The sequence below is a fragment of the Ictalurus punctatus genome, chromosome 1, assembly GCF_001660625.3.
Source record: "Ictalurus punctatus breed USDA103 chromosome 1, Coco_2.0, whole genome shotgun sequence".
In the NCBI taxonomy this organism is placed as follows: Eukaryota; Metazoa; Chordata; class Actinopteri; order Siluriformes; family Ictaluridae; genus Ictalurus; species Ictalurus punctatus.
Window position 1 is genome coordinate 36,296,638 of NC_030416.2, and position 27,711 is coordinate 36,324,348.

The following is a 27,711-nucleotide window of genomic DNA, read 5'->3' on the forward strand; positions in this document are numbered from 1 at the left end:
TTGTACACATGAAATATGCATGGGAAAGCCATCAGGTGCTCCATAATGAATAAGCACACCTTGTTATTGACATGTTGACTCAGGAAGTGATTATACATGGTAGAACTCTTCAACAGGTCACTGGATGACTTTCATTAGCTACACTAAGTTTAAGGTGATACGATCATTTTTAATCTTCGGGAGAAACGTAAGAACACGTTTGGGTATTAGGTGTATAGCCAATCATATTTGATCTAAACATGAAAGGTTTACAGACGGTTTTATGTCCTAAGGGGGATTTATTGTCACTATGTAACTCATGTAAAGGATGTAAATTTACATTATTACCATATAATGAATAACTTTACATAGTATCATGTATAACTTTACAATATCATTGTTTATAACTGTAATGTATACAATTACGGTATTGAATATAGCATGCTAATTTTACAGAGTAGTAGCATCAGTGGGTCGTTTTATCCTAGTCAGGGTTGTATCTGTCCAAACTTTAGACCTGGATTGTTGTTAAATAATGGTACAGCCGTTTTGAGATAAAGGGTTATTTCTTGAAAGACAAATGATCCAGTGATGCTGATGCTCATGAATTTACTGCCAAAACAAAAAGTTTAAGCAGAAGAAAATATTCCTTTGAAATGCTCCCTAATTAGTCATTTTCAATTAGAACAGAGGAAAAGCAGCCAACGAGTTCCCAGCATGCGAGGGCTGTTAGTAAAGCAGCCCAGGCTCCTCATGAAGCTGCTGAGGGACACAAAACTTCAAGACTACTTTGAAGAATCTAAAGATATAATGTGGACACATATGAAATGTCCCGAATGGCCAATTATTCAAAATAGATAAGTAATGAAAGCTTTTGGAATCTAGTTAAACACTGTGCAGAGTGCATGTCTGAATCATCATCATCATCACCACCAGAATCATCACCACCATCATCATCATCATCACCGCCTGCACCACCGTCACCACCAGCGTCGTCATCATCATCATCACCATCACCGTCTGCACCACCATCATCACCACCAGCGTCATCATCATCATCACCACCATCATCACCATCATCACCATCATCATCATCACCACCAGAATCATTACGACCACCTGCACCTCCATCACCATCACCACCAGAATCATTACGAACACCTACACCACCACCACCATCATCATCACCACCAACGTCATCACCACCTGAATCATTACGACCACCTGCACCTCCATCATCACCATCATTATCATCACCACCAGAATCATGACCACCTACACCTCCATCATCACCACAATCATCACAACCACCTGCACCTCCATCATCACCACCATCATCATCACCATCATTATCATCACCACCAGAATCATGACCACCTGCACCTCCATCATCATCACCATAATCATCACCACCATCTCAGCCATCAACACCATCATCATCGCAACCACCTTCACCATCACCACCAAAGAAAAAAACAACTGAGCAGAAAATACATTTAAAAATCAACAAAATATATTAATTGGCCAGGGTGCCAAAACTTTTGCTTATTTTTGGTGTATTTGTGGCGACACCCTGAGAGAATCCAGAAGGACATGGTGAGAACATGCACAGAAACTCCACACAGACAGTAAGTGGTAAATCTTTTTTTTTTTTTTAAGTTCATAGATATTTACTGGTTGCTACAAGAAAAATATTTCCGAGTGTCCAAAAAAATATATATATAAAAATTCCAAGCTTTCCATGATGGTAGTCGGAAATTTGTTAACAGAGCGGAATGTAGTGAAATTGGATGCGGAATCATTTATTCATGATATGTTAAAGGTTACAATATCCAGAAAATTCCCAATAAAACGTCGTGTCTAAAATCTCACCATTTAATTCAACAATTATTATCGTTTCCGGAGTGTGTGCTTTAACTGGTTTGTTATTATATAATTGTTAGCTGTTTACAACAACATTAATGCTAACGGTAAGAATCCTGGAGTGCTCAGGAAACCACTCTGTGTTGATGTTATGGAGTCTCTTGGGCCACATGTGCTCACAGGTGTGTACGTGGACACCCAAGCCACGCCCATATCCATTAGCCAGGTCATGTAGCCTTGACTCTCCAACGAACGTTCCATTTCTTCAGCGCTGGGTCACGGAGAGCGACCAGCCGGCGGTTTCACACCTGCGGAAACGTTCATACGGTGAAGCAAACCTATTTACGCCTCTGTCCGATGACATTCCCGACCGGCGATTTGTCATTGTTGCTGAAATTATAGCTGATAAATGTCACGGTAATTCTCAATATTTCCGCCGCCGCTGGTGCATTCGTCATCGTTGAAGTCGGCGGAGGGAAAGGGCACAGATGGGAACTCCTCTCGGGTGGCAGTGAAGTATGAGCCGCGGGTCGAGAGCCGGTCCTCCACTGTGTCTGACGCACACGTGTGATGGATGACGACGTCTGCGCAGATCTTCACATGCAGCGAGAAAAACATGAGAGAGGATTCATTTCCATAAAGACGTAATGAGACCTTCGCTTTCCCAGACAGACAGACAGACAGACAGACAGACAGACAGATTGATTTCTGGTCACAAACAGACAGACAGGTAGATTAGATAGATATACAGGCAGACAAGCAGGTGGACAGGCAGACAGATCAACAGACAGGTAATTTATACACAGACAGACAGGTAGATTAGACAGAGACAGAAAGGCAGATTGGATTAACAGACAGACAGGTAGATTAGATAGATATACAGAGAGAAGCAGATGGACAGGTAGCTAGACAGACAGATCTACAGACAGGAAGTTTATACACAGACAGACAGACAGGCAGACAAACTGACAGATTAGACAGGTAGATTAGACAGAGACAGAAAGGCAGATTGGATGAACAGACAGACAGGTAGATTAGAAATATAGACAGACAGATCTACAAACAGGAAGTTTATACACAGACAGACAGACAGGCAGACAAACTGACAGATAGATAGATTAGACAGAAAGGCAGATTGGATGAACAGACAGACAGGTAGATTAGAAACATAGACAGACAGGTATTGTCAATGGACAGACAGAGACAGACACAGATTAGATGGATGGACGGACAGACAGACAGGTAGATCAGATGAACAAACAGACGTGTATATTAAACAGACCGACAGGTCATTTAGATGGACATACAAAGCAGACATTAGACAGTAAGACAAAGACTGACATGTAGGCAGACAGATAGATTAGATGGATAGACAGACAGACAGACAGGTAGATTGGATGGACAGAGACAGATTATATGGTCAGACAAACAGATTAGATGGATCGACAGACTGGGACATTAGATGAACAGACAAACTGGTAGATTAGAAGGATGGACAAACAGGTAGACTAAATAGATAGACAGACAGGTAGGTTATACACACAGATGGCTAGATTAGACAGATTAGAAGAACAGACAGAGAGGTAGATTACAGAGACCGACAGATTAGACAGATGGGTAAATTAGATGAACAGACAAACAATTAGATTAGACAGACAGACATGCAGATTAGACAGGTAGGCATAGAAGTAAACTGGAAGAATAGACAGAGGGGTAGGTTATACGGATAGCCAGACAGGTAGATTAGATTGTTCTGTGTATGACATACGCGTGATTGATGATGACGATGATATCAGAGTTAATTTCCATGAAGACGTGAAGAGGCGTTCACGTTACCGGACTGAGCGTGAAATTCTTTCGTTTTTATTTGATATAAATTGTTTAAACGATGTTCTTCGCTACTGTTCCCACGGCGGTACACACGATGACGCACAACACACGCACACACACACACACACACACACACACACACACACACAGCGTCAGGACAATGAAGTGAGCAACGTGAGGAACAGCTCGTTTTCCTGAATGACTGTGACACCAGCGTTTAAGTCTTTTGTACCTTGACGTGGTTGCATCTGCTGATCACTTCCCCGAGTTCCTGTTCTGTCCCAGATCTGGAGCACAGCCAACAGCTGACAGGACGGGATGCTTTGGAAACCACAATCTGCTCGCTGGGAGGAGAAATCTGGTGGAGTTGAGCAATTATGTCTGTCAGGATGAGGGGCTAAAAATTCCCAGCTGACAATTAATAAATGATTTGTTGGAATTAAACTTTCCACCGTTCTCACGAGCTAATAAACGCTGAGGTTTAGCTACTCCTTGTTTTATAGCTATGACGGGCTAATTGCGTCACGTTTCGGTCTAGCACTTACTAGTTTTGCTATAGAGGTCATGCAGAGGTCAAACCAAAGACACACAAAAAACCAACAGGAAAGCCACTTCACTGAAGGGGAAAGGACGTGAAAAACACATTTGCTTCTGCTAGCACATCAGACTTCTAAGTGTGGACTGTGATCGGACCTGCCCAGGGTCACAGTATTTACGTCAGATTGGACTAGATTAGGAACAGGCTCTCAGGTGTAGGCATAGTGGCAAATAATAAAAATAATCAGAATTAATAACAAATTTCCACAAATACAGGATATAATAATAAAGAAAAGTCCTAGGGGTTACACTGATATATCACACAGATAAACAGACAGACAGACAGATTAGATGGACAGGCACAAAGGTAGATCAGACAGACAGATGTATATACTACACAGACAGAAAAGGTAGGTTATTAGATGGACAGAAATGAAGATTAGAGAGAAAGATTAGTTTAGATTAGGCTGAGAGACAGACTGGTAGATTGGACAGACATGTAGATTAAAATGGACAGACAAGGATTAGACTGACAGGTAAATTAGACAGACAGATGTGCAAATTAGAAGGACAGACAGGTGGATTAGACAGACAGACAGTTATGGCAAACAAAGAGTGGTGGATTACATGGGCAGGTAGATTAGACTGACAGATAGATGGGTAGATTAGATGGATAGTTAGATTGGACCAACAGACATGTATATTAAATGGACAGAAACATGGATTAGAGTGACAGGGAAATAAGGCGGACAGACACACTTATATTAGATGGACAGTTAGATTGGGCAGACAGGTAGATTAGATGGACAGACAAATTAAAAGGACAGGTAGATTAGATGGACAGAAAGATAAAACAGACACTAAATAGAGAGTTAGATCACATGGGCAGACAGAAGGACAGGTAGATTAGACACCTTGTGTATGACAAGGTTTATCAGAAATAAAATGTCATATTTTGTTCCACAAACACTGCGGCTTGGCTGGAAGACATTTTCTTTCGGCCTCTGTGATGGTGAGATCTGAGGAATGAACTGTGTAAAGGATAGCAGTGTTTATGAAGTACGCTCACGAACACAGCATGTTTTCATTCCTCCGAAAACTCTTCACACCAGACGGAGGGCCTTTCTCACCTCTCTGTGCTGGAGAAGCAGCAAGGGGTCCAAGCACCAACGAACCATGACCTCCCACAGAGGTGCAGCGGGGTCTCCTCAAGTCCAGATACTCTGCATGGCACTTTGTGTGTGTGTGTGTGTGTGTGTGTGTGTGTGTGTGTGTGTGTGTGAGTGTGTGTGCACACCATCTGTTGCAGAGTTGTTGAAAGCTGAAATGGCTGCCGAAAAGCTCACTTTCTAAATTTAGTCCCCATTAAAAACTCATCTCCATCAGTCCACGATCACACACAGAGAGAGAGAGAGAGAGAGAGAGAGAGAGAGAGAGAGAGAGAGAGAGAGAGAGAGAGAGAGAGAGAGAGAGAGAGAGAGAGACACATCAGCATCACACCTCACACGCAATCTGACTCTCTACTATCAGATCCAAAGGAAACACAGAGTAAAATAATGCCGATGGGATTGATGGATGGATGGATGAACGGACAGATAGCTAAACAAATAGAGAGAAAGGTAGATGGACCGAGGGACAGACAGAAAAGTAGATATGATGGACTGACCAGCAGATTAGGTTAAGCAGAGAGACAGGTAGACAGTAAGATAGATCAGATGGAAGGATAGAATGAACAAACACACAAAGGGTAGATTTGTTGAACTGACATTAGACAAACAAGGACAGATAAAAGTAGACAGACAGACAGCGGTAGATTAGACAGACGGGTAAAGACAGGCCAAAGTTATGTAATAAATGTAAATAAGGATCGATAGGTAGATAAAAAGAATGGAAGATTTGATGAACAAACAGGCAGGTACACAGTGGAGCAGACAAGCAGATTAGACTGGCAGACGGAGAGACAAGTAGATTAGACAAAAATGCATAAACAAAGTAAAGAATAGGCAGATTACACAAACATACAAAATGCAGACAGAGACCAGCGAAAACACTGATGGAGAGAGGCAGATAGAGATGCACAGACTGGTAGATTAGATAAACAAGCAGGCAGATTAGACATACAGATGGGTAGAATAGACAGAGAGAGACAGGCAGGCAGGTTAGACATACAGATGGGTAGATCAGACAGAGACAGGCAGGCAGATTAGACATACAGATGGATAGATCAGACCGAGACAAGCAGGCAGATTAGACATACAGATGGGTAGATCAGACAGAGACAGGCAGGCAGATGAGACATACAGATGGGTAGATCAGACAGAGACAGGCAGGCAGATTAGACATACAGATGGGTAGATCAGACATACAGGTGGTTTATACAGAGACAAAAAAACCCCAGACCAAGACAGAGGGTGACAGATTAGAATCTGTCTGTCGCTATCCAAATGAATTTAAAAATCGAATACTAAAACAGGTGTAAATAAGATCTGTAATTGTTACTAAAATACTTACAATATCTACAACACGCTGAGAAATGTATTGTGACATAACACAGTATTGCAGTATCGATATCGTCCAACCCCAACCTCACCCCAGCCCCTCCCCTATCTGAGTGTGTGTGAAAATCAAACACCATGTGACCCACAGCACTGATGTGAAATCCTTTATTTTCATCACGGGACACTAATGAAACAGTGATAATGACTGTACTGTGGCATGGACTCCGAGAGAGTGATGAACTTCTCGTGAGGATGCTGATGAGGTTCTTCACCTGGGAGCTGAAATCACAAGTGAGAGAGCGTGGAGCTCAAAACAACAAGGAACTTTAATCACTATCGCTAAATCGTAACATTATATAATAATAATAATAATAATAATAACAACAACAACAATATTAATGTTTGAAGTCAGTCTGTGAAAGGATATGCAGGATTAAGGATACACACACTGTGCTGCAGAGCTGCGACTGACACGTCTTAACGTCACTTCAACATCTTCAACAAGGACAAACACGGATTTAACTCTCGGTTTATAAAAACACAACACTTCTATACATCCTGTTCAACTAATGACCTCTGTTTATTTAAAAAAAAAAAAGAAGAAGAAGGAAATTATTGGTCGTGTGTTCAAAAGATTCTGATCAGAGTAAAATTTTTGGGGTCACATGGAGGAAAAGCTTCCGGAAGTTTCCTGCTCTCTGCAGCTTTCGAGTTGGCCCCACCCTTTTTAAGCTCTCTCTACTTGGCCCCGCCCATTTAACACTGCACCTGTCTCCATAGCCACACCCCTCATCTCTCCGCAGACATTCATTTGGCAACACCCAATCAGTTATGTAGCTTTCCACTTGACTCGATTCCTACAATAGGCCTTACCCATCAGCTGTCTCTAGCAGACCACTTGGCCACACCCACTCACCTCTCTCTTGGTGTCCACTTGGTCCCACCCCTTAGCCTCACGTAGCCAACTGCTTACCCCGACCCTCTCAGCTTACTGTAGCTATCCATCTAGCCTCACGCCTCAACTTTCTGTAGGTGTCCTCTTGGCCTCTAGTTACCCCCCCTCAGTTCTCTTTAAGTGTCCACTCAGCCTGACCTCTCATCTTTTCTAACTGTCCACTTGACTCCAACTGGCCACGCCTACTCAGCTCTCTACACCATTCACTTGGCCCCGCCTCCTGATTGTACATGTGCACCTACACAATTTTTTTTACAAGTATTACCATTAAATTTTTTACTGGATATATATATTATTACTGGTATTACTTACCCGCTTAATGTTTTTTGGATCCAGTCTTCGAAACCACCGTGTCCTGTTTAGGTTTCGCCGATCGAGCAAATTGCTGGAGTGTTTTAAGTTAAGTCTAAAACACAGAGCATGGACTCGTCCCTCCGATCAAAGAGCAAAATCTTACTGATTAAAATTCACTCCGTATGAAGACACGAATGACATTCAATCCCCCCCCGCACACGTTCCTTTAAAACACGACAAACTGCACCGGGCTTCAGAAAAATCACACGGCGCTGATCGACTGACATTTTCATCGCATGGAGAAAGTGGAAGTGAGCGACGTGACGTGAAGCGAGCGAGTGAAGGATACAACCACTAGGGGCTTGTCGTGTAGGACGTATCCGTTCGTGTCCCTCAAGGCCTTCTCTGCACTTTTCTCACTGGGGAGCCCGATGAAGGCTTGACCTTTCATTCTTCCCTCCTTCATTAAAACAATATCAAACCTACACACACACACAGAGAGAGTACAATGCAGCACTCATACATCAAAGTCTGACTTTCCAGAGCTGTGTTTATTAAAAGTAATACAATGTTTTACTCATTTAATCCCCATTACTCCAGAATACAATACACACGTGAGAAATCTACATCTCTCACCACTAGCTTGCTAGTACTTGTAGCAAAGCCAATGAACTAATGAAAACTATCTGTGAGAATGGATGGGACCGGCCGAGCCGTCTCTGGTACTCAGAAGGAACGGTAAAGTTTAGGGATGCACCGAACGTTTGGCAACCGAAATTATTTGGCCGAATAAGTGAAAAGGCAGAATAAATTTGATCGGACAATGATATTTTTGATGACGCAATCAAATAGCAGTGTAGAGTGACTGTCGGGACTGCACTTGATCCACGATATAAAGATCGTTACTTGGATGTGGGGGGAAAGCAGCACTCATGAGAAATGGTCCAGGCCGAGTCGGATTTTGGAAAGCCGCTCGGTGATGGAGACGGTCAGGGGACGCATATCGCGGGACATGGGGGAGACGGAGCAAAGAGAAAAAGGGCCAGTACTACTCGCACAGCCTCCAAGAGAATAACCCAAATGCAAGACAGAGGAGAAGCTCAACCACTCAACAGTTAGATGTTATCTCTCAGAGGTCCCCATCCCCAGGAGAATTCAAGGCTGCTTTCCCGACCTGGCACGGATGGCACGCAGGTGGGCTACTTGTGTGGATGGGAAAGGAATTAAAGACTTTATTTATAACACCTTATAATAAGTTTCCATTTGTTAACATTGTTAACTAAACTGATTACAGGCTATTCAAGAAGACGGCCAAATAAGAATATTTTTATGTTACTAATTTATTTATTTTAAGTTATATTATGCTTTGTTGCTGTAATGTCTGCTGGAATGTTTTTTTTTTTTTTTTTAAATCATTGTTAAATATATATTTTTAAATTGTAGTTTTGGAACTGATTTTCTCTTTGAAAAACAAGATGAAATAATAAAAAGTACATTTTGACTATTTAATTGATGCAATGGTGAAAAAAAATTAGCAAAATAAATGGAAAAAAAAATGTGAAAAACGGTGTGTTCGGTATTCGGCCTTCGACCAAGTGTTCAAATATATTCAGTTTCAGCTTAGAATTTTCATTTCGGTGCATCTCCAGTAACAGCTGTCTCTGGTAGTGAGAGGGATTGGTCAAGCTGTCTGTGGGAGTGGACGGGATTGGTCAAGCTGTCTGTGGGAGTGGACGGGATTGGTCAAGCTGTCTGTGGGAGTGGACGGGATTGGTCAAGCTGTCTGTGGGAGTGGACGGGATTGGTCAAGCTGTCTGTGGGAGTGGACGGGAATGATCAAGCTGTCTGTGGGAGTGGACGGGATTGGTCAAGCTGTCTGTGGGAGTGGACGGGATTGGTCAAGCTGTCTGTGGGAGTGGACGGGAATGGTCAAGCTGTCTGTGGCAGTGGACGGGATTGGTCATGTGGTCTGTGGGAGCTCACCTGTTTCTCTCGTCCTCTGATGAGGTGTCGACGTACCTGCTGTAGATATACTTCAGGTCCTGAGGAAGAGAGAGAGAGAGAGAGAGAGAGAGCGAGAGAGAGAGAGAGAGAGAGAGAGAGCGCGAGAGAGGAAACACACCAATGCTGTATTACTGATGATAACCAGATCATCGAAATAAACATCTCCTTACAGAAAATGTGACCACGTCAGAAATTACACACCTCGTTTAATCCGTTTGTGTGGAGCGCGCTAATACAAACCTGTGATTGGCTGTTACAGAAAACTGATCAACAATTCTGACCAATCAGAGTCCAGAATTCCTCAGCACAATGGTATAAATGTATAGCGGTGTTCTGCTTCCTACAGCGACGCGCACGCTACTCACCTTTTCTTCCACTTGTTTGGCGATGTTCTTCACATAAAGCCTACACGTCGGTTCTCCGGGTTCATAGTTCTTAAACACGGACATCCTTTTCATCTCTGACAAACACACACACACACACACACGATCAAACAACAGCATGTGTGTGTGAAAACAGAGCTCTATTCACACGTAAGGAGAGATTCCCTGCCACGACAGGTTATTATGATTTATATCAAACGATTAATTTCCGCTTTATTAACATCATTAACATGGGTATTGTGAATGCCTCATAACGACACTTTACGTGTGTGATATTGGCGTACCGTCTCTGGAGAGTCGGCCTCTCTCCAGCTCTCTCCTGGAGATGAACTCAGAGGGGATTTCATCCTCTTCCTCTCCGCTTTCCTCCTCTCTGCAGCTGTGTGTGCTGGGATACAGCTTCCCGAATCCCGAGCCTCCCGTTTCCTGCGCCGCTGAGTCTGTGTGAGTGAGTGAGAGAGAGAGAGAGAGAGAGAGAGAAGCAATTATGACTCAAACCAGAAATACAGTATCTGCTCCTAAATGCCAATTACACCTGGTATTAGAGGTAAAAATCAGATGGCTGACAAAAACCACTCCTTCAATGGCACCAAGGCCACGCCTCCTTCACTGAGACAGGCACAGAGGCCACGCCTCCTTCACTGAGACAGGCACAGAGGCCACGCCTCCTTCACTGAGACAGGCACAGAGGCCACGCCTCCTTCACTGAGACAGGCACAGAGGCCACGCCTCCTTCACTGAGACAGGCACAGAGGCCACGCCTCCTTCACTGAGACAGGCACAGAGGCCACGCCTCCTTCACTGAGACAGAAACTCAAACCTGGCAAAACAGGTTAAAAATATTTTCCACTCATCTAAGACAAAAAAATGATTTTAAATATAATCAGATAATTTAATACATTTAAAATAACAGATATAATAATAGAAGAGGGTATGATCTGAGGAAAGTAGAAAATTATTAGACTTGTGAAGTCTGTCACTACACAGTGCACTACACCTGGCCTACCAGACAGCGAGGCCACACCTCCTTCACCTCCCAGATAAAAATATACTAATAAACCGTATTAATAAAAGAGTGGAGCGGTGTGGAATCAGACTTCACACACACAGACCTGTACAGATACGCAGTGTTCTCTCACCGTGTGTGTGTGTGTGTGTGTGTGTGTGTGTGTGTGTGTGTGTGTGTGTGTGTGTGTGTGTGTGCAGTTATATCGTAAATATTCACACCCGTATGGCAGCGTGAGCTGATGAATATTTACACCGTTATCCTAAAGGTCTGAGAAACAACGAGCCAAGAAGACAGGCCAGTAAAACAAGCGGCTTCCACTCCAGTTAAAACTCTTTACAAGTGTGTGTGCGCGTGAGTGTGAGACAGAGACGGAGAGAAAGACACAGAGATAGACAGGGAGAGAGAGAGAGAGAGACGGGGGGGAGACAGGGAGAGAGAGAGAGACAGGGAGAGAGAGGGAGACAGGGAGAGAGGGAGACAGGGAGAGAGAGGGAGACAGGGAGAGAGAGGGAGACAGGGAGAGAGAGGGAGACAGGGAGAGAGAGGGAGAGAGACAGGGGGAGAGAGAGAGAGAGACAGGGAGAGAGAGACAGGGAGAGAGAGAGAGACAGGGAGAGAGAGAGAGAGACAGGGGGAGGGAGAGAGAGCGACAGGGGGAGGGAGAGAGAGCGACAGGGGGAGGGAGAGAGAGACAGGGAGAGAGAGAGACAGGGAGAAAGAGAGACAGGGAGAGAGATAGAGAGAGAGAGAGAGAGATAGAGACAGGGAGAGAGAGAAAGATAGAGACAGGGAGAGAGAGAGAGAGAGAGATAGAGACAGGGAGAGAGAGAGAGAGATGGGGGGGAGAGAGAGACATGGGGAGAGAGAGAGAGAGAGACAGGGAGAGAGAGAGAGAGAGCGAGAGAGACAGGGAGAGAGAGAGACAGGGAGAGAGAGAGACAGGGAGAGAGAGAGATAGAGACAGGGAGAGAGAGATAGAGACAGGGAGAGAGAGATAGAGACAGGGAGAGAGAGAGATAGAGACAGGGAGAGAGAGAGATAGAGACAGGGAGAGAGAGAGATAGAGACAGGGAGAGAGAGATAGAGACAGGGAGAGAGAGAGATAGAGACAGGGAGAGAGAGAGATAGAGACAGGGAGAGAGAGAGAGAGATAGACAGGAGAGAGAGATAGAGACAGGGGGAGGGAGAGAGAGAGAGAGAGAGAGAGATAGACAGGAGAGAGAGAGATAGAGACAGGGGGAGGGAGAGAGAGAGAGAGAGAGAGAGATAGACAGGAGAGAGAGAGAGAGAGAGAGAGACAGGGAGAGAGAGAGATAGAGACAGGGAGAGACAGGGAGAGAGAGAGAGATAGAGACAGGGAGAGAGAGATAGAGACAGGGAGAGAGAGATAGAGACAGGGAGAGAGAGATAGAGACAGGGAGAGAGAGAGATAGAGACAGGGAGAGAGAGAGATAGAGACAGGGAGAGAGAGAGAGAGAGAGAGAGAGAGAGAGATAGACAGGAGAGAGAGAGATAGAGAGATAGACAGGAGAGAGAGAGATAGAGACAGGGGGAGGGAGAGAGAGAGAGAGAGAGAGATAGACAGGAGAGAGAGGTCGTGCTGTGTGATGTGTGCTGTCACATGCTCTAAGCAAATAAAAAAAAAAGACGATGAGAAATTATGAAGAGCAGCGGCCCGGTACAAATCCCCGAGAAACTTGTCATACAGATCTACTCTCTTCCTCGGTGTGTGTGTGTGTGTGTGTGTGTGTGTGTGTGTGTGTGTGTGTGTGTGCGCGCGTGCGTGCGCGTGTGTGTGTGTGTGTGTGTGTGTGTGTTGGAGCAGAAAGCCAAAGTCTGCGGTGATACATTCCTCCTCAGAGAATTGTATGTAACGTCTCTCTCTCTCTCTCTAAATTATCCCGAGCCTTATCCTCTTCTACTCAAACGCTGCTGTTTATCTGTCCAAAACAAGAACGGAAACAACTCCCCGACTGGCTTCATCCCCGTACACCGCCAGGAAAGCTCGTTTTTTAAAACACACGCACTTGAAAAAAATGTTTTTTTAAACATCACATTAGACTACAAATTATAAACCTGCAATTTCACTACAAAAATAAAACTAAAAATCAAAAAGATTAATGAAAAATAAAACCGAGAACTTTAAAACAAATACAGAACCAGTTTTGGGGAAAAAAGTAATTTGTAAAAAATGTATGTATTTGTTCTTAATATTTCACGGTCATTAACTACAAACAAATTACATTAAATAAAAGTTCATTACATTTATCATTATTTAAATAAGCAATGTGAAATATTTTACAATAAAAAAAAATCATAAGATCTAGGATGGAATAAAAGTGGGAAACCTATATTGTATGAAAAATATTTTTTAAATAATATATATAATGAAATAAAACAAATATTTAAAAAAAAAAAAAAAACAAGGCGAAAAAAAAAATATATACTAATAGCAACATATTTAAATATATATATATATATTATAAAGATTGAGATTCTGCAGTCACTTAAACGCTTGGAAAAATAATGCAAAGAAGCAACAAACAAATTTATATTTATATTTAATATAATATAAAATCAACCAACAAAAGAATTTTTTTTTAATAAATTAATTACCAAAAAACTAGTTTGAAAAAAGCTGTGAGAAGAATTTGTAACGTAAATACCACTCTAAAAAAATAAGCAATAAAAAAAAAAAAACAGTAGAAAATGATTTTAGTTATAGAATTTTTTTTTTTTAAATATTGTAAGATAAGGTGAAGTTTCTAAAAATTGAAAGACGATATGAATAAAGTCATTTAAATAGAGCAGAATATGATTTTTTTAAGGGCGGAGCTACCTACACGAAGAGCAGAATACAAACTGAACTGCATTAATTACGACTAGAACGTCCTGGGAAGTGAGCTGTTCATCACCTGCTGCTTCTCCTGTCTCCTCCTCCTCCTCCTCGTCCTCCTCCTGCGCTCTCACACTCGTCTCAGCAGGGATGTGGAACTCGATCTTCTTGGGTCCGAGATGGAGCGGCTGCTCGAACACGTCAGAGGGCCTCAGGGTGGGACCTGGAGCGCTAACGCAGAATACATTACACGTTTATTTTTACATTTCAAGTAATTGAACAGCTGTCTGAGGTGATGCTTTTCCCCCGGGGTGTGCACCGGGTGAGAGTTTACACACTGCACCGAGTTATGGGTTCTAGGTTATCAAATCCTGCTCCACAAGGCCTTGCGGAAGTATTCGCCCCCCTCGATCTTCACCACACTTCGTAGTGTTACGACCTGGAACTGAAACGGATCTGACTGGGACTGAACTTCAGGAATACACAAAACATCCCATAATATTAAAGTGGGAGGAAAGTGATATAGTTCACTAAATTATTTACAAATAAATAATAAAGATGTGCATAAATATTCACCCCTGTTGATGTGAAACCCTTAAATTAGTTGTGGTGGAACTATCAGAAGTCACCTAATTAGCTGAATGGAGCAAACGTGAAGCCTGGTGGTGGGAGTATCATGCTGTGTAGATAGCCATACCCAGTTTTAGTAATGAAGCACCATTAGTAACCGTGGCAGAGTTGCTTATTTTTTTAATAATTGAGGCTTTAGTGATACCCGTGCCGATCAGGTACCTGTGCGGATCAGGTCTGGGGGGCGTGTGGTACCCGTGCGGATCAGGTCTGGGGGGCGTGTGGTACCCGTGCGGATCAGGTCTGGAGGGCGTGTGGTACCCGTGCGGATAAGGTCTGGGGGGCGTGTGGTACCCGTGCGGATCAGGTCTGGAGGGCGTGTGGTACCCGTGCGGATAAGGTCTGGAGGGCGTGTGGTACCCGTGCGGATAAGGTCTGGGGGGCGTGTGGTACCTGTGCGGATCAGGTCTGGAGGGTGTGTGGTACCCGTGCGGATCAGGTCTGGAGGGTGTGTGGTACCCGTGCGGATCAGGTCTGGAGGGTGTGTGGTACCCGTGCGGATCAGGTCTGGAGGGTGTGTGGTACCTGTGCCGATCAGGTCTGGAGGGCGTGTGGTACCTGTGCGGATCAGGTCTGGGGGGCGTGTGGTACCTGTGCGGATCAGGTCTGGAGGGTGTGTGGTACCCGTGCGGATCAGGTCTGGAGGGCGTGTGGTACCCGTGCGGATAAGGTCTGGGGGGCGTGTGGTACCCGTGCGGATCAGGTCTGGAGGGTGTGTGGTACCCGTGCGGATCAGGTCTGGAGGGCGTGTGGTACCCGTGCGGATCAGGTCTGGAGGGCGTGTGGTACCCGTGCCGATCAGGTCTGGAGGGCGTGTGGTACCCGTGCGGATAAGGTCTGGGGGGCGTGTGGTACCCGTGCGGATCAGGTCTGGAGGGTGTGTGGTACCCGTGCGGATCAGGTCTGGAGGGTGTGTGGTACCCGTGCGGATCAGGTCTGGAGGGCGTGTGGTACCTGTGCCGATCAGGTCTGGAGGGCGTGTGGTACCTGTGCGGATCAGGTCTGGGGGGCGTGTGGTACCTGTGCGGATCAGGTCTGGGGGGCGTGTGGTACCTGTGCGGATCAGGTCTGGGGGGCGTGTGGTACCTGTGCGGATCAGGTCTGGGGGGCGTGTGGTACCTGTGCCGATCAGGTCTGGGGGGCGTGTGGTACCCGTGCGGATCAGGTCTGGGGGGCGTGTGGTACCTGTGCGGATCAGGTTTGGGGGTAAACAGCAGGTCCTTCAGTTTGGGTTTCTTCCTCGTGGTGGCCATCTTTGTTCTTAGAGGTCGTTTGCATGGCTGGTTAACGAGCCCCATCAGCCTGATCATCCTGTAGAGACAGCACGCATCAAATACCAAAGTCGCATACATATACGAATGCTAACCTTACACACACACACACACACACACACACACACACACACACACACTTCGTTAAAGTTCTACATAATATAAAGGAAAAAAATTATGTGATAAAATGCTGCTCAAACACTAGCTGAATTCACGATTGGGCGTAGCTCAATATTCTAATGAGCATGACTGATTGACAGCCCGCTGTCTGAGACACCGCCTGGACTGTTCAACTACCTACATAGCAACAACTCACTCAGAGCTTTACACATTAGCTACACTCACCAAGTTACCACTGACTCGCTAGGTTAGCTTCCACTTTCCAGGTTAGCTTTCAACTGATAGCTTAACTCTTTTGTTTTGATAAAAATTAAGCTGCGTGGGAGGGACGAGTGACCTGAGCTGTGTGATTAGTAATGTAAGAAAAGATTTACCCACAGTTAGCCCCGCCCACTTTACACAGTCTCACTACATAGCTAGCTGCCTATTTTACATCAGAGTTTTATAATGTTTAAATCAGAATGTTCCTCCAGTAGGGCCATTTCCCAGACCTCTCTTTATCTTCATCATCTCCGCTCTCGTACTCCGACTCTTCATCGCTGGTGCCCTCAGGCAGCGGGGGGTTCTCCGGGGGTAATGCAGGGGGTGGGGGCACCATTGGGAGAAATGGGCCTTGAGCCATTGTGTACTGAAATAACAGCACAGCGTCAGACATTTTATCCCTCTCTGATATTAACTGATCATCAGGCTGGAAACTCTGCACATGTGCGGAGGTTACAACATCGGTGTTGGGCTTTAGAAGGTTTTTAATAAAAAAAACATGAATCGTAATCCGACAGGGATTATTTCAGAGTACTGTGATTATTTCACTTGATTTAGATTATTTAATCTGACAGGGATTATTTGAGATCATTGGGTTTACTTCACCATATAGATTATCTAATCTGACTCGGATTATTTCAGACGATCTAGATTATTTAATCTGACAGATTATTTCAGAGTATTAGGATTATTTCACGTGATTTAAATTATTTAATCTGAGATTATTTCTGACTATTGGGATTATTTCACATGAGCTAGATGATCTAATCTGACAGATTACTTCAGAGTATTGGGATTATTTGCCCTGTTTGAGGTTATTTCAAATGATTATAATAATTCCATCTGACTGGGAATAACTGATCCGACAGGGATTATTTTCTCCTGATTGGGACTGTTTGAACACCACTGGGGTTATCTGAGCTGATAGGGATTACTTCAAATGAACAGGATTATTTCAGACAGGAATTTTTTACTGCGATTGGGATTATTTCATATATTTGGAATTATCCGAGTTGAGTGGGTTTGTTTAATCTGACTGGGAGTACTCAAACTGACGGGGATTATTTTTCCTCAGTACTTGAGTTAACTGGAAGTATTCTGGATGATTTGATCTGATTGGGATTGTTTTGTCTGATTTAGATTATCATAACTGATTGTGATTAATTGAGTTTACTGGGATTATTTCATATTTGAATTATTTCATTTCACCTGATTATTTCAGATGACTTGGGTTATTCCATCTGACTGGGATTACTCAACAAATTGGAGATTATTTGATCTGACTGGGATTATTATGTTAACCAATATAGGCTTTTTAAAAATCTGATTATCTGGGATTATTATGATCTGGGATTATTTCATGAAAATAAAAATGTTTGACCAAAACGTGCAAGTACAGCCACAGCACGTGGGTGTTTTTTTTTCCTAGTATAGCACTGTGATAATGTTAAATGATCGTGATATAATAAAGTCAGGTTCTGAACTGTACAGGCTATTAGTTAAAAGTCTTCAGCTGTATATAAGACACGTGTCTGCGAGCTCACCGCTGGAGGAGGGGTAGTTACAGGTCCGAACGGACACGGCAGGTTCATCTTATTCATCAGGTGGAGAACCTGCAGAGAAACAAGTTCAAAGTATCATCCTGAGCAAAAGAGCAGGAGACAAGCTCGGTGTGTGTGTTGTAATCTGCCTTCATACACCTGCTGTTACGCGTCTCACAGACAATAATTGGGACCCGAGCTCCATATGCAGCCAAGATTGCTGTGTGCGATTGGTTTTCCCAGCATGTCTCAGAGCTCAGAAGTGCAACAGCATCACCGCGAGGACAGACGGGGAACTGCACAACTATTACTGAGCACAATTTACTTCTTCACACTGTAACACCCACTTTCATTTTTCACTTTCACCCCAAGAACTCCCGAAGTTCAAAAGATTCTCCCGAGAAGTCATTTTTAGCCGCCGATTTAATGCAAGCTAGATAGAACTAGCAAACCTGATGAAGAAAATGTGCTCAGCAGAGCAATGTTACTAAACATCTTTGAAAGGGGAACGTTACTAAACATGCCCACTAGTAGAATGCTATTAAACTCTTTCACCAGGGCAACGTTAGTAAACCCGCTCACCATAGTAGAACTGCTCAACACGCTCAGCAGGGTTACTAATCCCCTTCGCCAGAGTGACATTACCAAATCACACTCAGCAGGGTTACTAATCCCCTTCGCCAGAGTAACATTACCAAAACACACTCAGCAGGGTTACTAATCCCCTTCCCCAGAGTAACATTACCAAATCACACTCAGCAGGGCTACTAATCGCCTTTCGCCAGAGTGACATTACCAAAACACACTCAGCAGGGTTACTAATCCCCTTCGCCAGAGTGACATTACCAAAACACACTCAGCAGGGTTACTAATCCCCTTCGCCAGAGTGACATTACCAAATCACACTCGGCAGGGTTACTAATCCCCTTTCGCCAGAGTAACATTACCAAAACACACTCATCAGGGTTACTAATCCCCTTCGACAGAGTAACATTACCAAAACACACTCAGCAGGGTTACTAATCCCCTTCGACAGAGTAACATTACCAAAACACACTCAGCAGGGTTACTAATCCCCTTCGCCAGAGTGACATTACCAAAACACACTCAGCAGGGTTACTAATCCCCTTCGACAGAGTAACATTACTAAAACACACTCAGCAGGGTTACTAATCCCCTTCGACAGAGTAACATTACCAAAACACACTCAGCAGGGTTACTAATCCCCTTCGACAGAGTGACATTACCAAAACACACTCAGCAGGGTTACTAATCCCCTTCGCCAGAGTAACATTACTAAAAACACTTTCACTAGAATAAAATTACTAAACTCGTTCGCCAGGGTAACGTTATTCAACGCACTCAGCTCAGAGTAAAGTAAACTAAGCACACCTGGCCGAGTATTCAGCAGAGTAACGTAGCCAAACCCGGTCCCCCAGAGTAACGTAGCCAAACCCGGTCCCCCAGAGTAATGTTACAGGAAATTTGAACATGAGAAATTAAAGCAATTGCATTCTGGAAGTTCTGGAAGAAGTTATTGTGGATATATATATATTTTAGTGGAAAGCTTTCCACTAACTTGTATATATTTCCCCAACTAAATCCATTATACATTTTTGTCAAAAAAAAACAACTAAAAAGCCGTATGTGGTGAAAAGTGTGTGCGTGTACACGCACACTTAATATACACATACACAGCAGGATCAGCACACACAAACCTGAACGTAGAACCTGGGCACGCTCAGTAGGGTATGTGTGATGTTCGTCAGGATGGCACTCGAAGGAGGAGGATATAAATATTTCAGTGTCGGATTTGCTTGGAATTTTAACCTGCAGGAGTGAGAGGTACGATCAGTGAGAGTCGCTGCCAGACAGGAAGAAAGAGAGAAACCGATAGAAAGGTGTGGAATACGTCCTAATATATAACCGTAGTATTACATACAATTTATTTATATTTTTATATATATATATATATATATATATATATATATTTTTATATATATATATATATATATATATATATATATATATATATATATATATATATATATATATGTATGTGTGTGTGTGTATATACACATACATACATATATATTATATATGTGTGTGTATATACACATACATACATACACATTTTATATATATATATATATATATATATAATATAAAATCACACACAGACACAGCAGGTATACTTTATATTTTTTTAGCTTTTCTCTCTCTCTCTCTCTCTCTCTCTCTCTCTTCTGTCCTCTTTCTTCCTCCATCCTTTTCTTTCTTCATTTCTTCTCCCACGTACCTTTATCTCAGATTCTTTCAGTCGCATTTAAGAATTTTATTTATGTTTCTCCCTTTCGTAATCAGCTTCTCATTCTTCTCTTGTCTCTCTAATTTTTCTCCTTCTCTTTCTGCTTTTCCCTCCCCCTTCCTCCCCATCCCTCTCTCCCCATCCCTCTCTCCCGCCCTCCCTTCCCATCTCTCACCCACCCGAGACTGGGTGCGATGCCGGTATCGATGAGAGGAACGTTCCGCTGCTGACTCTCCTTCTTCTCCTTTTCCTCCCGATCATCAGCGAACCTGAAACAGGAGTTTCAGACAGTTTGAATTTCACACACACTTTACATATGAATACTCGTTTCAGATTCCATCATCCTACTGAGACCGGTGAAATGTCAGTGTGTAATTTAATTATTTTAGGAGTGTGGATTTTTGAAAAAGCAAATAAAAAGACAAGACACTAAACACATGACTCACGCTGTATTATCTAAGGAATACGACAGTGGGTTCTTGTGTGCATTTTTTTACCATGAATATGCCTAAAAAAAAACATCTCACGACACACTACTTTAAAACTTAATATGAAGATATGTCCTAATATCTTGAGTTGATAAGGGGTTTTCCTATATTTATTTTAAAAAAGGGATTTCTCTTATACTTTCAGTGCCAGTTAGGGATGTAGACAACAGGATTCTGTACAAAATTCGATTCATTGACGATACCACTGAATCTGATACAATTCGATTCATACGTAAACGATTCAATATTTGACGATACCACTGAATGATTCAATACGATTCGATTCATAAGGAAACGATTCGATACTTGACGATACCACTGAATGATTCAATACGATTGATTCATACGTAAACAATTAAATATTTGACAATACCGCTGAATGATTCAATACGATTCGATTCATAAGGAAACGATTCAATATTTGAAGACACCACTGAATCTAATGTAACACTATTCGACTCAAAAGGAAACGATGCGATATTTGACAATACCACTGAATGATTCAATACGACTGATTCATACGAAAACGATTTGATATTTGACGATACCACTGAATGATTTAATACGATTGATTCATAAGGAAACGATTCGATATTTGATGATACCACTGAATCTAATACAATACGGTTCAACTCAAAAGGAAACGATTCGATATTTGACGATCCCACTGACTAATACAATACGATTTGATCCTGAATTTAATATGATTTTAAAACCTTTACCGAGGGTGCCAATAATTCTGTAGCTAACACATACATATACATACACACACACTAATTACATATACACACACACACTAATTATATATACACACACACACACATATATATATATAAAAAATTGTGACGTTAAATAAAAAGACATCACAGAACAGATGTCGAGTCGTCCTTCCAGACTCGACCAGGTGTTTTGGTCTGCGTACCTGTCGGAAACTTTCGGACTCTTCAACACCACGAAATTGTCTTGATCTTTCGCATACTCCACGACCAGCGTGTGACCCAGAATCCTCAGCTGATGGAGTCTCCTCAGAGCCTGTGATAAGGTGGGGGGAAGTTATCCTGGATTAGTTATGAGGAAGACGTCTGTATCCGTACGTCTCTCTGGGACGATCTTACCTTCGAGGCTGAAGTCTCGCTGGAGAACGACGCAAAAGCAGTGTGTTTCTAAAAACAGAGGTGAAATCATTTAACAAACAAGCACACGAAACAGAGGTGTAGTATCTGTGCAGTGTTAGATGATGAACCGATGATGACGTGTTGTCATGGAGACGTACTAAAGGGCCTTTATCGGAGAGCACGCGCACGGACGAGGCGCCGAAATACACCAGTAGGTCCTCCTTCTCCTCTCGGCTCAGGTCTGCAGGCAGGTGTCTCACGACCAGAGTCTTACTGCGCTTAATGTGGGCGCTGTCCTCGTCCTGCTCCGCCATGACTCACACCTACACAAGTTCATTAACTGGGAGGAATTAACAGACCAAACATACAAAGATTAAGATTTTAAACTGATGTTCAAGTGGCAGTGATGTCACTAGAACAGTTAAGCTTGTGATTAAGTGACCCTGTCAAATCAAATGAGGGGGCGGGGCTAAGCACAAAAACAACATGATACTCATAACAAGCAGGGCAGGAAAAAAAAAGAAATCAGGATTTTGTTAGGAGAACACATAAAATTCTTGGTGACTATTTTATTCCACTTTAGCAACTAACAACCAATCACAGACCGTCTGCGCTCTTCCCGATGACCAATCACAGATCATTTCTTAATGACCAGTCACTAATCACTCTTCCACCAATCACAAATCCCCTCTTGTTCCCGACGATCAATCACAGATCATCGTTGTTTTCTAAGGACCAATAGCTCCAAACACTATTCTAGCTTTCATAAAATCTTGCTTCATTTTAATATGCAAATTATTATGATAAAGCAATGAATATGCAAATTGATATCTATGGCGTCACCTGGCGACTTTTGGAACGCGCGCGCGCGCGCGCGCGCGCGCACACACACACACACACACACACACATCACCAACTTTCGCCTGAAAACAGTCGGGTTTTAGAGAATAAATAAATAAATAAATAAATAAATAAATAAATAAATTTTAACAAGCGCAAACACACTCTACTAGATACAGTTACCAAAACTAAGCCGGCTAACCTAAGCTAACTAGCTTCATCCTGTGTCGGTGCATCCTTTTATTTTACTTTTAATTTAATTTATTTTATTATTTTATTTCATTAAATATAAATAAATATAACCAGCTGGTAGTAAATGTGCCTAGTAAGATTAACGTTATGTTATTTAGCTTAGCAAGCTAGCACCGTTAGCACGCTAACCTAATCAAAACACGGTGTTAGTGAAAAGTGTGTGAATTAACAAAAAACGACTCAAACCACAAACACTTTCTCTTTTTAAAAAAGCACCACAATTATTATATAATATATTATTTAAAAATAATAATAAACAAATAATGTCTCGCACACCTACCTGGTTGAACTTGCCTGCACAACTAGCGGCCGTATCTCACACCGCACTAGTACTAGAGCCCTATGCACTACATACGATACTGGAAGCCATTACGTCACACCCTACTTAGGAGATTCATGTAGGGAGCAGACCGCCATTTTGAGATACATCCCTGTTTTCGGAAGGAGGGTTTAATCCAGGAAGACCGCAGGAGTTCTGATCGCTGATTAGTTGACCTGCGTGACGTCTCTGTTTTGTGATTGGTTAAGAACATGACGTTACGTGTATTTATAATTTGATTGGTGCGCAGAGATGTCAGTCATTAAACCGTCCAGCCCACACATTTAACCGAGAAGTAGAAATGTCCTCTTTTAGCCTACAGATGTCAGTATTGCCAACAAACCTAATTTTTTTTTCTCAGATACAGTTGAAATCGAAGGGAACAGTGGGTGGGCCTGGGTTAAACGGGGTGGGCACGGGGTTTGAGAAAGAAAACTCAAATGCCAGAACTCACAGAACTTGATGATGATTGCAGAAAATGGATAATGAGTTGAAAGGCTATGACTCAAGCGGTTTGTGCCAGTTCAGTTAGCCTACTAGTCACACACACGCGCGCACACACGCACACACACACACACACACAGCTACAACAAATAAAAACTTAACACAAGCACAACAAAAGGGCTGTCTGAGGTAAACCTTAAATTCCAAGGACAAAATATTGTTTCAAAAGAAACCAACAATTCACTCGAACTGTTTACCTTCAAAATCTATTAAGAGAATCATTATAATGTGATGCTGAGAGGAGGATCATGGGTAAACGTGGTTCACAGAGACACAGAGAAGGGGATCATGGATAAACGTGGCACGCAGAGACACTTAGAGGAGGATCATGGGTAAATGTGGCACGCAGAGACACAGAGAGGGGGATCATGGGTAAACGAGGCATGCAGAGACACAGAGAAGGGGATCATGGGTAAATGTGGCACACAGAGACACAGAGAAGGGGATCGTGGGTAAATGTGGCACTCAGATACACAGAGAAGGGGATCATGGGTAAATGTGGCACGCAGTATAAAAAGTATATAAAAAAAAAGATCTTATGTGATCTTAAAATAAAACCTGTTTGTTAATGTGATTATAGGAGAATAGCGAAATATTAATTTGATCATTTTCCAATAATAATAATAATAATAATAATAATAATAATAATAATAATAATAGCAGTGTTTTTTTCTCTTATTCCTCAGCAATTCACCAACAATTCATTTTTTATACATTAATGATAAAAGTCATACTTTTTAACTGTTATATATTGTAATATTGTAGTTATATTTTTTCTGTCGTTCCTTCCCCAGCCGCTCTTTATACTCTCTCTTAAAAAATTAATAAGACAAAAAACACAACATATCGTGTTACCGAGAAACCAGAACTTGTAAAACCTGAAAACTCCTCTGCTTTGAAGATGTCAGAAAACTTAAAGTTACAGCTTCACCTCTGACTTATATGCTATTTTTAAACAGTTAATCGTGTGGACTTCTGGAGCGCTGAAATTCTTCCTTTTCGCCACCAGATGTCAGTGTAGTCAATAAAATAAACCATTTTGAACCTCATTTCTAGTCACAGATGTAACAGATTCTGTTTGTGAAAGTGAAAATGGTGACAAACTGACTGGGATTAAGAGAACAATTCCCAGATATTAAATCCTTTATGACTCCTGCAGGTTTGTACACAGTCGAGTTTGTTTTGTCTTGTACAGATCATCAGTAGCTCTGAGAGCATCATCTCTGTTCATTTACCTTCAATTACCTTTAACTGTCATTAAACACCTGACAGATTTACTTTATATGCTAAATGATTGGTTGTGAAGTGAGTGGAGTCAGGAGAGACTGTGTGTTTGTCTGTCTGTCTGAGCACATGGAGGCGTTTATTTATTTATTTGTCTTGAGACTCCAGATCTACAATTTACCTGTTTAATATTTAATGTACAGTTACTTTTCTGTTTTATAAAACGTTATGAAATTAGCACCTGTCATTATCCTGATGTTAACAAGCAAAATAATTAACCACAAACAAGATTTGTACAAATACAGTTGTCACTGGAGCTGTGTGTAATGTTTTAGAGGAAACGGGGCGGAGCTGCTTTGTTCCGCACGAGAGCGGAGTTTATTTCTGGGCCAGAAACAAAGTAAACAAGTAGCGAGGTCTATTACATGAGAATATCACAAATCAATTTTAATAGGTGTGTTTAAAAAAAAACAATTGTTATTGCATCAAGTCTAGAGTGAAAAAGAAATGCTTAAATATTACAAACTGCACCTTTAAGGCTGATCCACAGTGGTTCAGTGGTTACATGAATCACATGAGCTAGCGTGTTTCACCTGATGTTAGCGACATCAGTGAGTGTTAATCCGGCTAAAAACAGAGAACACATATGAATTTAGTCTGTGTTATGCTAACAATATGAACAGAGTGCTCCAAACTGTAAGCTATGTTGTATTAGCACATAAAGCTAACTGACTCACATGAATATAAAATTTGAGGCAGGTGTTATTTCTCTGTAGCTGAACTCAATTTGCTTATATAATGCGGTAATAGTTAAGTTATGTACAATTTTCTTATGCAGATCATTTCTAATGTTAGATTTTAAATATTTTCTTACATAAATCATTCTGTAAATTAAATATGGAACGTTTTTGTTAAGTAGGATTTAAGTAAGGTTTTCTTACATAAATAACTTCATGAATATTACATCTTATGTAAAGCCATTTATTACCTGAATATTTCCTCAAGTAAAGATTTCCTATGTAGCATTTTAAATATTCTCTTACATAAATAATTTTGTAAAGTTTTCTTTTTGTAAAGTAAATACCTTTTTTTTGGTAAAGGTTTTGTAAAGTAAATACATTTTTGTTAAGTAGTTTTAAGTAAGGTTTTCTTACAATACATCATTTATGTAAAGAAGTTTTATATACATATTTTTTTATGTAAAGATTTTCTTACATAAATAACTTCATAAATATTACATAAATATTTCTCATGGGAAGCCTTTTATTATGGAAATATCTCCTTAAGTAAAGATTTCTTACGTAAAATAATTTCTTGCAAGAAATATTTTGTTAAGTACTTTCTTAGGTAATGGATTTTCTTATGTAAACAATTTTTATGTAAAGATTTTCTTCATATATTTCACGTCAATATTTTCTCATGTAAAGATTTTCTTATAGAAAGGTTGTTCCCGATCTAAAACATTGCTAAACTACATGAGCTAATGTGTTACGCACGATGTTAGTGACATTAGCCATAGTTAATTAGGTCAGAAAACATACTGCAGGTATGTACGACGATCTAGGTTGCCAGTTAAACACATTAATACAGATTAGTTTATTAGCTAGTGATGTTTACAGGTAAACATATGAGCGATTAACGAGTTACAGCTACAACACTGTGCAGCATCAAGAAGCTCCAAGAAATATACGAACCGACCTGAGTGTCTTGTCAAAAGACACAAATAAAATGTATATATTTTTCATGATGGATTTCATGATCCAGATGCTAGCCATCTGTCCACGTTATATTTATTTACAGCACACATGCTAATTTAATACCTGCTAATTCTGAACAGCAGAAGTAGAAGACTTTCAAACTAAAGAATTTTTCTTTTGACTCAATCTGTTTTATATAAATATGAAATTAGCGTTTTATCTGAACCACATGAACCGAGAGATTGATCATAAACTGTATTTTCAGACTCGACCCAGTGCTTGGAGTCGTTCCTCCAAAAATGTTGTCAGCGAGCCTCTAAATTCCTGTGCAAATGAACTCTTTTCTTCGCCGGTGACTCGGACATTCCTTCCAGCTGGGACACAAAGCCGCCTTTCAGCCTCCGAGACGTCCCAGGTGAAGGAGGAGCACCGGACACTCGAGCCGCAGAACCGAGGAGAGAACAGAGACGGGTTGCGTCCCTCATCCGAGACGTATCCGAGAGAGAGAAACGGACTAACGGGGACAGAGACACTCCGTTGAGCTACGAGTTATCTAGCTCACTAACATTTTTAATGACACAGTATAATAGTTTCTAATGTTAGCTAGCTGCATAACAGTTCTACTTGCACAAAATAACAGCTAGCTCAAACAAACTGCTCCTCAGCTGACGTATTTAAATGAGCTAAACTTTGTCTAGTAACTTCTGGTTTTAAAAACCTTCAATCTGTAAGTTTTTCTGGGGGTTTTAAAAGGATTTTTACATAATGTTCAGACTCTAACAGACAGTAACGAGGATTTCTGAGTAATGGAAGCAGAACGCTATCAAATAAAAACTTCTTATGTAAAGATTTCTCATGTAAAGATTTTGGCCAAGTAGATTTCTTACGTAAAGATTTTCTCACATTAAGGTTTCTTAAAGATTTCTTATATAAAGATTGTCTCAAGTAATGAT

The 27,711-nt window shown here is 41.8% G+C and overlaps 2 protein-coding genes across 4 annotated transcripts; both read right to left on the minus strand.

Annotated features, from left to right (window-relative positions):
- Positions 1–1,153: 1,153 nt before the first annotated feature.
- On the minus strand, positions 1,154–6,779 carry LOC108266496 (alpha-amylase). Its single transcript, XM_017469935.2, has 3 exons — positions 5,340–6,779; positions 3,905–4,030; positions 1,154–2,436 (listed from the first exon to the last, which is right to left on the minus strand). Exons 1-3 carry the CDS (start codon positions 5,385–5,387, stop codon positions 2,239–2,241), a joined length of 372 nt encoding a protein of 123 aa, XP_017325424.1. The 5' UTR covers positions 5,388–6,779; the 3' UTR covers positions 1,154–2,238.
- Positions 6,780–6,856: 77 nt separating this feature from the next.
- On the minus strand, positions 6,857–23,388 carry rnpc3 (RNA-binding region (RNP1, RRM) containing 3). Of its 3 annotated transcripts, XR_001812892.3 has the most exons (17): positions 23,295–23,388; positions 22,081–22,262; positions 21,923–21,970; positions 21,730–21,839; positions 20,499–20,588; positions 19,730–19,841; positions 18,015–18,083; positions 16,701–16,837; positions 16,004–16,129; positions 14,268–14,419; positions 10,628–10,783; positions 10,326–10,420; positions 9,940–9,998; positions 8,306–8,438; positions 7,975–8,047; positions 7,155–7,202; positions 6,857–6,986 (listed from the first exon to the last, which is right to left on the minus strand). XR_001812892.3 is itself a non-coding variant. In XM_017469811.3 (16 exons), exons 2-15 carry the CDS (start codon positions 22,234–22,236, stop codon positions 7,979–7,981), a joined length of 1,512 nt encoding a protein of 503 aa, XP_017325300.1. In that variant the 5' UTR covers positions 22,237–22,262; positions 23,295–23,388; the 3' UTR covers positions 6,857–6,986; positions 7,975–7,978. The 3 variants fall into 3 exon arrangements, 2 of the variants coding, with proteins under 2 accessions (XP_017325300.1, XP_017325159.1); XM_017469811.3 differs by lacking the exon at positions 7,155–7,202; XM_017469670.3 differs by having other exon boundaries at positions 6,857–7,202.
- Positions 23,389–27,711: the final 4,323 nt, after the last annotated feature.